At 37.0% G+C, this 17103-nt stretch overlaps 1 protein-coding gene across 1 annotated transcript in view; it reads right to left on the bottom strand.

Moving 5' to 3' along the window:
• Positions 1 to 17103, bottom strand: part of LOC124355534 — a 248782-nt gene that overhangs the window by 21584 nt on the left and 210095 nt on the right. The window contains exons 15-24 of the mRNA XM_046806698.1: positions 12751 to 12972; positions 9769 to 9942; positions 6348 to 6575; positions 4163 to 4300; positions 3833 to 3949; positions 3657 to 3773; positions 3473 to 3597; positions 2752 to 2968; positions 1745 to 1966; positions 1115 to 1312 (exon numbers count right to left, since the gene is read on the bottom strand). Coding sequence (XP_046662654.1) covers positions 1115 to 1312; positions 1745 to 1966; positions 2752 to 2968; positions 3473 to 3597; positions 3657 to 3773; positions 3833 to 3949; positions 4163 to 4300; positions 6348 to 6575; positions 9769 to 9942; positions 12751 to 12972 — 1758 coding nt within the window. The remainder of the gene's footprint in view (positions 1 to 1114; positions 1313 to 1744; positions 1967 to 2751; positions 2969 to 3472; positions 3598 to 3656; positions 3774 to 3832; positions 3950 to 4162; positions 4301 to 6347; positions 6576 to 9768; positions 9943 to 12750; positions 12973 to 17103) is intronic.

Here is a 17103-nt window from a genome sequence, read left to right on the forward strand (position 1 = left end):
ATACTTGTCACTCTCTCCACGGCTAGAGAGGTGTCCATCCTGCGCGTACTGCTTAGATATTTCCTTCTGCGCAGGTTTCTTTGCGAGCGGTTTATCTATAGTAAATAATCCAAAGTTGGCTTAGCGCATTGCACCACATTACGTACCATCCTAGTTCTTAGGAAAGCTTTCAGTTATTGGATTACATGAACCGGAATCTTTATTAAGGAAATAGAACTTTCCGGATATTTGCCATCATTCACTGATACAAAACAATCAGTAACACTAAGTTTCCAGATCTGAAATCTGATATCTTCCTCAAGTGAATAGCTAAAAAACTAACCTAACAAATAACTACAATCTAGGTTAAAATAAACAAGTCATACCAGAGCGTTATGATTTCTATTCCTAGAATAATTATTCATAGGAATTATTCCTAACCTGCTATCTTTGTCAACACAGACAACACAGACATCTTTGTCAAGATGCTATCGAGGTCTAAGGGTAAAAACAATGAGGGGAGAGCTACAGGCTCTTCACTGCCAGTACACATTGGTATGGTGTCAATATTATTTGGATCTGGATGACATTCGCTAAGATACATTATTGTTTGTGGGATAGGAGATCTCAGGGCAAGAAAAATAAAGGCAGAGCTATAGCTTCTCCAGTACTAAGGGGTGGGAGCAAGGAGTCTTCCAGCACAGTACATCAGAGTTTGTGGGACAGAAAATATCAGGGCAAGACCAATGAGAGGAGAGCTATAGCTTCTCCAATACCAAGATGTGGAAGCAAGAAGTCTTCCAGCACAGTTCATTATTGTTTGTGGAACAGGAGATCTCAGGGGAGAGCTATAGTCTCTCAAGTACCAAGGGGTGAAATGAAGGAGTCTTCTAGCAAACTACAATATTGTTTGTGCGGTAGGAAATTTCAGAGCAAGAACAATTAGGGGAGAGCTATAGCTTCTCCAGTTTCGGGACACATTGATGGGCTGTGAATTTTATTTTTTCTAAGATCCGTTATTTAGAGGTCGATTTATAAAATGAGACATGACTTTTCATACGTCTTTGACTTAACTACTGTATAATCACAACTGGTAATGTAGAGTTTACTTAGCATCGACAAAGAGTGTACTCACAGTGGCGGTTGCGGTCGGCCTCCTCAGCCAGGAGCTTCTCCAGTTTCTCCGGGAAGTGGCGCTTGGCGCACCAGAAGAGCCCGAGGACTCCTAGTACTACCGTGACCGTGATCAGGCCCAGCCAGAAGGGTTCCTGGAGCATGCGCTGGGACAGTGGCTTGTACGGGATGTGCATCATGCGTCTCTCGCATCTCTTACCTGTCAAGACAGTTAGACTCAGGATGTGTCTGGCAATGATGCCGATCAGTTACAATCCAGTACATAGGTACATTTATGATCAAAAACACCTAGCTTACTAACATTGGCTTGCAAAGCGTTCTGTATGTTGTTAAATACTTTGAACCCGCAAGAGATCGAAGTAATAAATTTGTAAATTTATTCAAGATACGTGAACTTTGTGTTTAGCACCAGTTCACCCTCATCTTAGTGTTAGACATTCACATTAGTACATAATTCAACATTTACTAAAGTTTCTTAATGCTTCAATTGATCAAACGATGGAAGATTTCAATGGATAGAAGCGTGTCAGACATTGACCATCGTTATGTGCTACAAAATGAACACAACGTTTCGAAGATTGAAATTTATCCTCTTCGTCTGGTGATGATGACAAGATTGGACGGTACTCACCCTCCCACCACGCGTGACAGCGGCAGTGGAAACTCGAGTCAGGACTCTCCACACAGTCGCCCCTGCCCTCACAGGGATTGTGGGCACAAGGATGCTGCCTCGTGTCGCAGGCCTCGCCCTCGTAGCCTCGGTTACAATGACAGCGGAACCCCGTGGCTGTCAGCTCACAGCGGCCGAACAGGCAAGGGTCCAGCTCGCACAGGGTCAACGCACAAAACATCCCTACACATAGCACCAGTCACCAGTATGTTCATTCAGTAGGGAACCACACTGTTCCACCACCGTGAAATTACATTATTACAATATAACGTCAGTACAGATTGTGGAACAATTTTACAAATTTTATGATAAACGGTTTTCCTAATTTGCTAAATTTGGTATTGTTATGTACAGTTTTTGCTGTCTTAATTTTAATGATTTTGGAGATGGCTGAATCATAAAACAAGTCCATCCACAGTCTGTTTGAATCAAACTTTATAATAGACTAAAAATGTTGGCAAAACACTACTATTCGGTTCAAGCAAACTTTACAGTTGAGCGTTAAATCCTGCATTCTTTTACTTCTAGTATTTGAGCAAATGTACGCAGATATTGTACCGAGATGTTCAATTCTTTGCACCCGTTTACAAGTTAAGGCATAATTGCGTATATTGATGTAAATTACAATACTATTATTTATGTCTTCAGGTTTTAATTTAAGTAAAAATTAAGCTACAAAGCTTCACATGATAGCATGCTTAGAGATTCTATATTCCTTTCAATGAGAAAATAGTAATATTTTAATATGAAAATTGGCATGGAAAAGATCTACTCTGTTCCTTATGGCAGCCCATCTTTCCATTCTAAATACAGGTAACAGGGTTTTTTTTTTTTAGAAAGATCAATGTCTTTGTGACTCAGGGTTAACATTGAAGGTAATATATAATATTGTTGGAGTCATAATTAATTTTACTTTTATATTCGACACGTATATGAAATATAAACGTACTATAAAAATATATATGTACCGGTAAAGTATCCAACACATTGACAGGACTTCTTGCTGCTGCTACTGACACACTTCCCGCCGTTGAGACAAGGATTGGGATGGCAGGATTCAACTGAGCTCTCAGCAGAACCTTGGAGTAACTTGGCCTTGTAGTTCACATCTACACAAGTTTTAGAAGTTACAAGTATTATAGAGTCAGAAAGTATCCAACACATTGACAGGACTTCTTGCTGCTGCTACTGACACACTTCCCGCCGTTGAGACAAGGATTGGGATGGCAGGATTCAACTGAGCTCTCAGCAGAACCTTGGAGTAACTTGGCCTTGTAGTTCACATCTACACAAGTTTTAGAAGTTACAAGTATTATAGAGTCAGAAAGTATCCAACACATTGACAGGACTTCTTGCTGCTGCTACTGACACACTTCCCGCCGTTGAGACAAGGATTGGGGATGGCAGGATTCAACTGAGCTCTCAGCAGAACCTTGGAGTAACTTGGCCTTGTAGTTCAAATCTACACAAGTTTTAGAAGTTACAAGTATTATAGAGTCAGAAAGTATCCAACACATTGACAGGACTTCTTGCTGCTGCTACTGACACACTTCCCGCCGTTGAGACAAGGATTGGGATGGCAGGATTCAACTGAGCTCTCAGCAGAACCTTGGAGTAACTTGGCCTTGTAGTTCACCTCTACACAAGTTTTAGAAGTTACAAGTATTATAGAGTCAGAAAGTATCCAACACATTGACAGGACTTCTTGCTGCTGCTACTGACACACTTCCCGCCGTTGAGACAAGGATTGGGATGGCAGGATTCAACTGAGCTCTCAGCAGAACCTTGGAGTAACTTGGCCTTGTAGTTCACATCTACACAAGTTTTAGAAGTTACAAGTATTATAGAGTCAGAAAGTATCCAACACATTGACAGGACTTCTTGCTGCTGCTACTGACACACTTCCCGCCGTTGAGACAAGGATTGGGATGGCAGGATTCAACTGAGCTCTCAGCAGAACCTTGGAGTAACTTGGCCTTGTAGTTCACATCTACACAAGTTTTAGAAGTTACAAGTATTATAGAGTCAGAAAGTATCCAACACATTGACAGGACTTCTTGCTGCTGCTACTGACACACTTCCCGCCGTTGAGACAAGGATTGGGATGGCAGGATTCAACTGAGCTCTCAGCAGAACCTTGGAGTAACTTGGCCTTGTAGTTCACATCTACACAAGTTTTAGAAGTTACAAGTATTATAGAGTCAGAAAGTATCCAACACATTGACAGGACTTCTTGCTTGCTGCTACTGACACACTTCCCGCCGTTGAGACAAGGATTGGGATTGGCAGGATTCAACTCTCTCAGCAGAACCTTGGAGTAACTTGGCCTTGTAGTTCACATCTACACAAGTTTTAGAAGTTACAAGTATTATAGAGTCAGAAAGTATCCAACACATTGACAGGACTTCTTGCTGCTGCTACTGACACACTTCCCGCCGTTGAGACAAGGATTGGGATGGCAGGATTCAACTGAGCTCTCAGCAGAACCTTGGAGTAACTTGGCCTTGTAGTTCACATCTACACAAGTTTTAGAAGTTACAAGTATTATAGAGTCAGAAAGTATCCAACACATTGGCAGGACTTCTTGCTGCTGCTAACACACTTCCCGCCATTGAGACAAGGATTGGGTTGACAGAATTCCACTGCGCTCTCAGCAGAACTAAAATATTAACATTTATATTGAGTCAATACTGATTACAAACAGGTTTTGTACATTGCTACTATGTAGTCCGTTATCCAAAGTTGTACCGTCAAGTTCCGTTTGTGCTGTATCAGGTTGGATACTAAGACAGCTTAGAATTTTTCAGTGTTCATTGTCAGATTCTTGCTGTTTCAAAGTCCAGACAACCGATTCGTACAGGATACATCATTGGTATCATGGGGCACATTAAAATGATGAAGTATCCCCTTGGTGAGAGAAGTTCCCCCCACAAACAGAGCATTCCTGGTCTCAAAGCAGCATGACTATCTGTGACAGTATTCAAAACCTAAACAGGCTTGCCTACGTTTGTGATGCAATTATGTGTGGTTATGTGGTCTTGTATGTAATCTGGCATTCGGATTACTATTACTTATTTATTAATTACTATTATTATAGTGGCAGTACTGCAGTGATAACTAGTTTCTATCACGAGTCCCGTAGGAATGTAACATCATTCATGACTATTGTCTTTGTATGAATTATAAAATAAAAAATTGAAAACTGAACAAGCATCGAAGAACCGCAACAAGCATCGGGACAGTTGCAATACAAATCAAGAAGATTTGACATGCAAAAGTCCCATACAATTATTTGGTGAGCGTGAGCGAAGGCTATCACTACAGGGACTTGAAAATTGCATATCTGTCTGTCTGACTATCAGTCTATATGTCCTCGAAAACGAACTCACCTAAAGACTTGAAATTTTGCATGAACCTTCATTTCTATATATGCAACACTGAGTTAGATGAGGGTGGATTTAACTCCATGGGATTCAGCTGAGCGTTAGAAAACATTTTTACATTGGCCATATAGGCAACAATGATGGCAACGGGAAAATCACAGAAAAATAAATGATTAAACTCGCTCGCTTGTATCCTCAAATTGTAATCACAGAGCAAATGGTTCATTAAATCATGTTAGTGCCTGATTCTTCCGTTTCCGTTCCTTCAGTTGCTGTAAATATTCCGTCCCAAAATGCCAAAGAAACCCAATTTCGAGTTCAACCCGCGCATACATTCACAAGTTCTGTTCGTAAGTAAAATACCAGAATGAACTAATTGGTTTCAGTTCACTATTGCAGTCATCTACAATAAAAATTAGAAAATACTACAAATGAGCCACTTTGAAAGCGACCTGCGCGAAGATTTCTTGCGCATAGGGGGAGGGAGAAGCAGGAGGTCGACCACGCCTACCGCCACCCCCTCTTTCACTGCTCGATCTATTTCCTTTACAAGACACAAGTGGGAACCGACTGCTTTGTTTTCCTGCGTTGGTGTTTTGGAGCATCACGCTATGTTGTGTTATTCTCGTTGTTATAGAATAACAAATATCATAATTTATGTTAAGAATAGTCCATTGCATCTATTAAATAATGCTAGTATAAGTAAGAAACATTTTAACAAATGTTTATTGTTAACAGCTGATGTTATTATTACTGAGTTTGTAAAACAGCTGTTAATTAACACATATCCTACAAGTAGTAAAGTGGTGACTGAGGAGTGGGTGCTAAGGAATGTTGAGGGAGAAGTGAGCCCGCACACACACACACACACACACACACACACACACACACACACACACACACACACACACACACACACTCCCCCCGCACTGTTCAAAGCAGCTTCTATAGTTGTCTTGACAATTTGTATTAAACTATGACAGCTGATTATTACTCATGCTAATAATATTAGGACACTGCATGGCAAGTTGCGTTTAAAAACTCTATCAGCTGTCTATATTGACCATAAATAAAAATTCTTTAAATTGCTTTTATGAGTATTAATGGGTGATATTTTGGAATTGAGGTATACCCATGTATTAAATAGGAATTCAAAGAACAATTCTCAATTACGAACCCACCAGTTCTGAGGACGACGGAGACATTGAGGTGTACGCCGGCGCCTGCCACAGCATTATTGAGCTGGCGCACATGCAGGCTGTTGAGATACGAGGTAATGGCTAGCGGTGGAACCTCCCTCGCAGTCTCGCACAGTCTCCACCAGGTACCGTTGCTGTCGGCGTAGTTGTCACGTACCTCGATCACGCCCCTGTTGTCCGGGCAGATGCCCCTGCCGTCCTCGTCCTCTACTGCAAACACAGCCAAATGTACAAATATTCAGCTAGCGTACTTGCAGGCTTTTTGAGATACGAGGTTATGAAGAGACAAGAATTCGGATGACAGAATACCACTGCGTTCACAGCAGAACCTTGGAGTACCAAATGACCTTTCCTCGTTCTATGATGTTCTAATATGCATGTGTAACAGAAGTCTTTAGACGTCATCTGATAACAGCGACTCTGTTACAAAATAGATTACCTATGATTACTAAAAGCATAAATATCTATTATAGACTAAACAAAGTAAGAATTCCATTGTACAGTGATGTATTTGATTACACTGAATAAAATTATATACATTTAAAGTTATATATAGTTGTGTGGTCCTTGTGCAGTACAGCATTAGCTTTCCTTCATTAATTTGGATCCTCCTCGTACATCTTTTCAACTACCTATCTATGTTTTGATTCCTGGTTCAGCATAGAGTTGTTACTTTGTATTTAGCAGAAGGGCAGCTCTCTGGCAGTGTCCACAGCAGTAGTTACGGGTGAACATTAATTCACATACCGGATATTACCGCTGTCGCATCGTATTTATTCATTTCGTATCAATTCACTTCGTATCAATTCATTTCGTATCAATTCATTTCGTTCAGTTTATTTGTATTTGTTTTTTGAAAGTATTTTTGGTTTAACTCGTCTCTTATTTTTATTAATGCAATCAATGTATATGTTATATTGTTGCCCATGTTTATTAATCCTAGTATATTGGTAGGGTTACTTAGTTTTTCAGTTTAATAAGCCAAACCTCGCTAATGAATATCTTTATTACCAAATAACTACACATTTCCTTATAAACCACGCAATAATTGGTAAGATATATAAGACATGTTTATATGAGGTAATATATAGTAATTTATTATAATATTTCAATCTTTTCACAAGAAAACAATATGGTTTTAGAATTTGAAAAAAGAAGCAATTGGTTTAATAGTATTGATAGAAACACGCAAGTTACCTTCCTTGATCTTAAAAAAGCTAAAAAGCTTTTACAGTATAAAAATACTGTAAGATATTACTGTACAAAGTAGAAATACTGGGAATTATAAGTAAGCTATTATAATTATTCAGTAGCTATCTTGATAGGATAGCAGATTTTGTAATACAAACATTGGCAACGAAATTTCAAATTTAGAAAATATAACTTAAAATTAATCCAGGCGTCAGAACTCGACCTAGAGATAGAGGGGAGGTGTTTGCGGATCTCCTTCGAGGGGTCGCCATTGTGGACTCGTATATATCTCCGTGCGTCCTTAGTGGTGCCTTTTTCGAGGAGTTTGAGGCTCTTCTTTGTTATCTTATCGCAAAATTTGATCAATTTGTAATTACAGGGGACTTTAAAATTAATGTATTAGACTCTGAAAGACGTTCTAATTCAGCGTTTTAAAGATACCCTGGCATAATTTAACTTGATCTATTCTGTGAGCTCCTACAAGGTTGAGTGCAGCATCAAACACTGCAATTGACAATAATATAATCACAAACATATCCAACTGCTCGGTATCGATTGAGAATACAGCTATCTCCGACCATTGCGCCCAGGGAACGGTATTTGTATTTTTAGGAAGGGCGTTCCTCATTTCACATACAGAAGGGCTGTTCGTCCCCAAAATTTGGCCATCCTTAAAAAAATAATAGGTTTTGAAAATTTGGAATTTCTTAATAATCAAATAATGCTAATGAGATGTTGACTCCATTCAATGAAACTCTTAACGAAACAGTCACTTGAATGTAAGTGAAGAAATCGCTGAGAGTGAAATTCAAAAGAACTTTCGTGGATTACTCGAGGAAATCTTACGTTAAGAGAGAATTTGAAGTTCTACTCAGAAGTAGTAAAACTTCCACAGTTTTTTTAGAACCTCAAAAATATATAAAAAGGATATTAAAGCTGTGAAAATCACACAACGTGAAAAATTATTTTGAGACAATCAATAAACTTTGTAAAAACAGCTTGGAATGTAGTAATTAATAATAATAAAAAAACAAATCATCTCGAGAAAAAACAACGGAAGACATCAATGGAGTATAAATGAGGCTGATCAAACAATATTATAAGACCATTGTTAGCCCATTACCAACAATATTATTAACCTTTCGCTTGAAAGTGGCGTATTTCCAACAGAGTTCGAAAAGGTGGTTCCAGTCTTTAAAACGTTACTCAACTTCCGCAAAAAATTACCGGCCTATTTCAATTCTGTCAGTATTAAGTAAAGTTTTTGAAAATATTTTAGACAAACTTTTCGGATTCCTTGAAAATAAAATCTTTACTGGAAACCAATTTTGGTTTAGACCAGGGAAGTCAACAATTTATCCCATAACAAGATTATTGCCTTGTTCCTGGAAGGCATTGAGAAACGTCAAAAGACACTTAGGGTCTATATTGACTTGTGTGAATCAGAGTATTTTATTGAACAAACTCGAGTGCTACGGTGTGCGGAGTGGTTCTCATGGTTAGCTCAAGTCCTATTTACAAGACAGAAGCCAATGTGTCCAAATTTCTAATCCAAAGTCAGCAATCGCCTGTTGCTCCCACGGGGTCCCTCAGAGATCGAGCCTTGGGCCCGTACTTTTTTTACATATACGTAAATGATGTAGATTCTGCATTCTACTCAGTGGAAGAGCTTATGGACCATTGATAACAGTTAGGTCAACACTGGGTGCATGCTGATAATTGTACTGATGAAAATTACTAAGAAATAGTTAATTTTTTATATAATTTTAGGAATTTATGAAGCTGTGATTAAATGTGTTAGAACTACTATTAATTTTATAGCGTAGTAGATAATAAGGAATGATGTTTGCGATACGTTGTTATAAAATGTCTGATGCAATAATATAGATTTCATTTGTTATAATCGTAAGTTACACCAAGAATTATGTTTTGAAGCGTGATCCCAAACGCCACTAACAGTGTGATTTCCATTTTAATGCTTATAAATTCCTATTATTAAAATCACTTAACAAACCAACCGGATGTATTTTCATGCTCGAAAACCACCTTAGCGTATTATTATATAATAGATTCGACAAATGTTAAAATGAAAAATAACACTTGGAGAAGCGATTGATGCCAGCTGTGAGTAAAAATTATTTGTCAAACCAAATAATGGTACCTCTATGTACGTTCATCCTTAGCGATTACAGTGAGGTTTAGATGAACTTACAAAAAGTAGGTTCTGCTCTGAAGAACTGTAGATGTATGGACTTGCCGAGAGGGGCGACCAGGCGGTCCGTGAAGTCCAGGCTTGTTGGAGGGGGGTGAGGGTAGTTCACGTGGAGCAGGTAGCCTGAGCTGATGTTGCTAAGTACTATAATCCGCTGATCCACCACACTTTGTACTGGAACACACCAACATTGTTGTTTAGGAGACTCATTTGTACTATAGTATTCATGACATACAACAGAAATCATATGATTAAAATTTATTACTCACAGACGGGAAAATCTACTTCACATTGTAAATTAAACATGTCTGTAAATTATTACGAAGAATTATAACGGATAATATAATGATGAATTGTTTAGCCAGCGCAATTGGTTTAAAACATGGAAGCCGTACTTAAAGATTTTCTATTATTCGATAAAAGAAAAGTCACAATTATCCAATAATTTTATTTTTTCACACGAGGCCTTTCAACATCAAAGGTGCCATCGTCATGACGTGTGAAAAATGCCTTGTGTGAAACAAATAAAATTATTGGATAATCGTGAATATTTTAATCAAATAATAGAAAATAGTGTTTTTCAATAAGAAGAGCTCCTCCTTCAATGAACGCAGGTAGTTTCCCTCGAGAGATTGGGACTTTCAAATGTTTCTTTTTATTGGCATCTTTAGAGAAGCCACAACAGATGAGTCTACTTTACTTAAAATAGTGGTAAAACATTATTCCTAAGTAATATGAGACATAATAACATCTGGAATTTATCTCTTGACATTTCAAATTTACTATCATACCACTAATTTATTCATTTTTCGCAACAAATGGAGGTCAAAATAGGTTGTTTGAAGTATCATTATACACTCATCTTCAAACAGTTTGAGAAGACTATCAAACAAATTTCTATTACAAACACTATTAAAATTCATCTTTCTAGGAAATTAAGAGTTTAAAAAACATTGATTTATTCTAGAGAGTTTTGATCATTATGAAAGTGCTTTAGTTTTTCTGTATAAGTAATGACCATACGTGTGCCAAATTCCAACTTTCTGCGATATCGGGAAGTTGAACAATTAATGATGAGTGAGTGAGAACTTTTCCTTTTACATACAGAGTGTCCCGTATGTAGGCAGCCCAACTTCAGGAGGTCAAAAAAACAAACAAATAATGTCATGTGAACATATGGCCTATCTCGCTCCGTTTTCCGTCTATCTGTCTGTATGGGCTTTTACAAAAAACCTCTTTTACTCGTGATAAAATCATGAAACTTGGTATGGATATTGGGCTTAATATTTTACATATTCCTTATAGATTTTATTTTTGGACAACATTCATTTTTAAAATGGCGGCTATTTTGATTTAAAGCGAAATATTTCAAAAACCTTAAATTTAAGTAACCATCTGTAAAAGAAAAAGGTTTAGCCCTAAAAATTATGATATGAAGAGTTTTAAGAGCGGACAATCGTAAACTGATAAATTGGAATTTTTATAAAATAAAAACTTGCTTATTATTAACAAGTAGAAAAAGATAAAACCCCTACTTTCAAAACACCCCGACAATAGAAAAAACACACGTTTTAATGTTTACCTTGCTATTACTCCATTATCGTATTTAGTTCTTAATACACCAAATTGCCCATTTACAGTATTCAAATGACATGGATTTGCTAATGGAAACTCGCGAGAGGCAGTATGACTACATACAGAAAGATTTCAAAACAAAAGAATTCCGCAAAGAGAAACGTTCACAAATGTTCATAGGATTCTGAGGGAACGGGGAACTTTTACACAAGCTTAGAAGTTGCACTGTCCAATTTCAGTGACAACATTAAGAGCTAAAGAAAGAATATTGAATGCTATTATATATCCGTGTTAGAGAGAATTGTGTCTAGATTGAAGCAAACTTGATTGAAGTTATACTGATTGGAGCAGCCTTTAGTAACAGTTAGTCACCGACAAGGATTGTTTGTAAAGTTTATATAAGAATTCCTTAAGAGCCATCTGCCTCAACTAAACATTGAACCATGATAATAGACTTGGAAGTTATGATCCTTGGAGTATTCCTCATGACGTTGGACTTGATAATACAATCAAAAAGATCAGAGTGTTGATGTCTGTTGAAATATCTCCAGATCAATAACCAAATCTCTCTGAGTCGAGTTTAAAAATCAAAACTTGTGAAATCTGGTATATGTAAAAGTAAAAAAGTAAAGAATGTCTTATTTTACCTGGCTAAGTTAGGGCTAAGAAGACCTCTCTAACACTTAACCTGGGGACCAACGGCTTAAAGGTGACTTCCGAACCACCACCAATGGCCGGGCAGGCGGGCTGCAAGGACAGGATCGCTCAGCGGTCACATATCCAAGCAGCAGCCACGCCCGACGTTGCTTGATCTGGTTATCTTGCGATTACCGCCGTACCCGCTAAAATGCCGCTAACAGTGCATATTTACTGTTTTAATTTGCACTTTTTCAGAACAAACTGGTCATTATACACAAATAGAGGTGGTGTACATCATCAGGATGGAGAGTATAACAATCTCTATACGGCACTGTGGTGTAGATAAGCTCTAGCAGAAGTGGTTTTAATCATGGGTTGGGAACATATTGATCATAGCCAGGAAAATATTTGGGGGGGAGGGGGTCTAAAGACGGATCATATATTCCCGCAGTGGACAGAAAGTAAGGCAAGTGCAGTCAACCGCTCAGTCCCATTCGTTCCTTAAGAATTTCTTGACCCTTTTTAATGTTGAGAACGATCTTTCAGCAGTAAATTTCAATAATACTGAATTACTTAAATGATAATAATAGTTTGCTAAAATAGTAATTGAAAAAAATTGGGAGATTTGGGAATTCCAGATCCTTTGAACCCCTTCGCTGGCTACGTCCTTCCCTGCTGTAGTACTTTGGCTGCACTAAGTGATTCCTCAATCTTATGTTAACTTGATAATAATTTAGGACCTATAGTTGGACTGAGTGTGTAGCGTACCTGACTTGTAGACTGCTCTGTAGCCCTTGCCGCGAGGACTGTCGCCTGTCTTCAGTCGCAACTGTATACGCTCGCCCACGGACACAAACACACCGTCTGACAGGTGCGGACGTGCACGGAACGGAGTGACCAGCTGAGTGCCATCACCGAGGCTCACCTCCAGGCTGGAGTCTGGAGCCTCCAGGTCGAAGTCCGTGATCTGGAGCCACACCCTTTTGCCTCCTGGAACAACAGGCAGCAGAATACTCAATCCGGGGCAAATTCACATTAAGAGGGTCAATATTACTATCAAGAATGCTAAAAAATGAAAGGATTTCGGACATTGGCCATAGTTATAGGTTACAAAAAGTATAACTCAACGTTTCGAGGATTGGAATCTATCCTCTTCGTCAGGTGGGGGAGGTATTAATACATACAAAAATGAAGAACAGAAAGAAGAAAAGAAGGGAAAGAAAAGGGTTCATACATAACCAAAAGTTGCTCCTAGTCGACAACTTCTGGACTTGACTCCAAGCAGCTGTTGAGTATGTTTTAACCCTTTTCTTTCCCTCCTTTTCATACTTTTATATGAATTAATACCTCCCCCATCTGTAAAGAGGATAGATTCCAATCCTCGAAACTTTATTTTATGCCTTTTGAACATATAACGATGGTAAATGTTCGAAATCCTGATACCCTCTTAAATCTTCCATCGACAATAACAAACTTTAAGCAATGAAAGGTAAACTATGGATACATGAAGAAATGTACAACCTTCAGTTTCTACTATATTATAGCTCTTAAGTATTTCTTATCAACACAACATTCTTGTGGAGATAGTGGATGTAGTAAATTAGACCTAAATACACAACCTTACACGATACAGAAGTATCTACAGTGGAGAAAAGGAGTCATACCAAAATCGATACCTTGATGCATAATACAATCAGAAATGTTATACTCACATATTGAAGTTCAAGTGCTAAAACGATATTTGTATCATCTGTTCAAAACTTAATCTCAAAATCTTGGCACAAAAAAATTATAGCATTCAAGCAAAATTTAGCGGCTTTAATAAATCAAATTGATCATAATAATAAATAAAATAAAATAAACAATAAATAAAATAAATTAATCTACGTTCAGCCTTTCGACTTCATTCTGAAAGAATAACGCTCTTACGCCATTTACAAACAACTATAAACTCTACAATTTACAAAAGTTTTAATGTACTAAAATATATACCTTGTTTCCTGAAATATCCACAACTTACTGTATGTATTTTTATATTTGTTTATTATATTGCTTATACATGTTGACTTTTGTACGGTTATTTTTAAAATCCATGATATAAGTTTGGATTTGCCATTTAACATTACAGTGTACAGTGTCATTACAGTTATTTCTGAAAAGTTCTATGGTTTGTCACCTTTTGGACGTAAAATAATGACTACGATATATTTTGTAGAATCAGTTTTCTTACGTATTAACAATGTTACTAATTTTGCTTACGTTTATAAAAACATGTTAACTCACACAAATCTATATTTAACAAGATGTCAAATAAAAATTTGTATAAGATTGCTTATGGGAGGAAGTACTTTCCTCAATCTGAAACTAAGGAATACAATTTTTACTGCAAGTGAGGCGAGAAACCAAAGAACATACATTTTGTAAATAATTGGCTGTTATACATGGGTTTGTGTGAAGTAATAATGTCAAATTTAATTGCTAATAGATACTATATTTGATCGCTAGTTTAAAGTTGACAACTTTTAGCGTTTTTAAAGGAAGATTGGTTGATTTTTTTATTAAAACTTAAATTAAATGACATTTTTGGGAAAAAATATTGGGATTTAATTTTAATTAGATTGTGAAAAGTTATGATAAATACGAATATATAATCCTTTGGCAAGTTAGTGCTGGTAACTTTAAATTATTAGGAAGGCGGTTCACTGTCTTGAATTGATGAGAACTTGTCTTGTGTATCGCAGTTACGTCAGATCTGAGAGGGCTATTGTTTCTCAAGTTGGATACAGCTGGGCCAATGAGAGAACACCGCGGATGTCCATCAGAAGGGGGTGGAAAGGGAACTATAAAAACTGCCAGCTCATAATTTTCGGTCCTTTTTTGGTAATTATCGTGAGATTAGTGGATGACAGTGCGCGCCGCGTTTCTAATTTTTTTTGCAAGGGATTTTGAGGTAAGCACCAAATTTATTGTACGTTATATTGAAATAGTCTTCCAGGTATGATATTAAATTAATTTTGTTGTCTTTTTTATAGGAAAAATTAAATTTATAGAAACTTCAGAGCAATCTGCATAACTGATTCTTGATGAACAATAAAGCACAATAGAATCAAACAAGTTACATTTGGTTCAAAATTGCAAGAAAAGTGAACTAAAAGTGAACTTTGTTAATAACTTTGATTGAATTTTGGAAATTTATTACTTTATTAATATTTAATTTCAACTGTTTTATTGTGAATTTTTTATTGGAAATTAATTGAACTTTAATAATTGTTTGAGAGAGTTGTATCTGAATTGCAAAGACTTGAAAGGTAATGTGCAACTAGTGGAAAGAGAAGTTTTATTTTTTATTTTTGAATTTTGATTGAACTTAGTTAGAAGTGAACATTATAATTTTAGTTATTTCCAAGGGGTATTTGATTTTTATTTGAAAACCTTATTATTTTATTTTAGAAGAGAGCTCTGATTTTTAGTTTTATATATGTGACTGAAATTTATATTTCTTGCCAAAGGACCTATTTAATATTACTAAACGGTTTGTCAATTCTTTTGTGAAAATAGAGAGTCATGACATTCTGAAGCATTGAACTATTTAATTTGTCATTTTAAATAAATCCATTATTTTTATTTAGAACTGTGATTTTATTTTAGACAAACCAGATAATACTTAATAGTTAAAAATTTAGTAAAAAATTTTACTGAATATATATTCACTCGGAGCTTACTAATAAAAAATATTTTATATAGTCTTGGATGTCTGTTTGATGATTTTATTCATAATATTCTGGAATATTAATATCCACAATCCAAGTCGTTATACAACTGTTTTTCAAAGTTATGTTTTATCTAACAAGTTATTCACTGTTGTCATCTAGCAATGCGTGGCTAACGTTTTTACGATAACAATCATCATCTGCAAATAAATATTCTAAGTGTTTTGTATCTGGCAAAGTTTAAATTCCGCGAATTCAGAGCAAAGTGAGTATCGTCGAGTAGTTCATGATGCAGAATGTATCGATGCGATGAAAAGTTTGAGGAATATTGAGTTTAGCTCCAAGTCACCTTCCGGTTCCAGAGTGCAGCGTCTGAAATCTGACACTGTTGCAGATTTCATATTCTCATTGAGTCAACCATTTCCACCATAGCCATGGTGACGTTTATGGAAACAGGCAACTTATTGGATAAAAAAAGATAGGCAGGCCAGAAACAAGAGATGAAACCGTCAAGAAAAAAACGTAAGAAATCTAGGTACTTTGGTATTATTCGGCGGAGGCCACTATTTTTGGAAGAGGTTTTCTAACAGGGAACCGACTTTATTTGACTTACCGTGAAAAGTACGTGCCATTATGACCATCGGTGCTAGTGTTCTGCCTCCCGGCAGGAAGTGGCACAGAGAAGCGATGTCAGCAAGAAGACCACTATATCTAATATTTTTATTAGGCTATTTTAGTAAGTAAATACATACGTCCGTATTATAAATATAGAATGTAACGTATGTAAATATAGAATGCTCATGTGATCTGAGCTGAAATTTACGTACTACCTCGAAGGATCTTTTCCTTTTTACTTCGCCACGAGTGTGGAAGGCTCCACTGAAGCCCGCACTAATGGCCAGGGACTTTTCCGATCCCTACTTTCCCCACCTCAAATCACGCACCAGACCGACCAACGTGATCTGACGTCAGAAGAAGTAGCTATCGGAAATGCTCCTAACCATCAATGGCCCCGCACTTCTGGTGAAGAAAGAAAAACATCCCCCGAATAGTAGGCAAGTAGTAGATAAGGACTGAGTGGCTTCCTTCTCGCCGACATCGCTTCCTTTTGGAAGGCAGAAAACAGAACTGATCTTCTTGATGACATTTAGTTTTCACAGTAAGTCAAACAAAATCTTTTCTATATATAATTTAGGTCAGCTCTTTCTTAGGTCCTCGGCGAGGAAAATTCTTCCAAAAGTAGTGCATGGTCTTCGGATAGTACCAAAGTACCTAAGTGCAAAAAAGCTTATGCGGAAATGTGATCATGAGTAGAATCTTCCTAATTCTATAGTTCACCAAGTGTTGAAGAAAAGTCCTAAATTTAATGGCTATAAGATTAAAGTTTTACATGCTTAGAAGCCAGATGACA

Source organism: Homalodisca vitripennis, chromosome 2, assembly GCF_021130785.1.
Source record: "Homalodisca vitripennis isolate AUS2020 chromosome 2, UT_GWSS_2.1, whole genome shotgun sequence".
NCBI lineage: Eukaryota > Metazoa > Arthropoda > Insecta > Hemiptera > Cicadellidae > Homalodisca > Homalodisca vitripennis.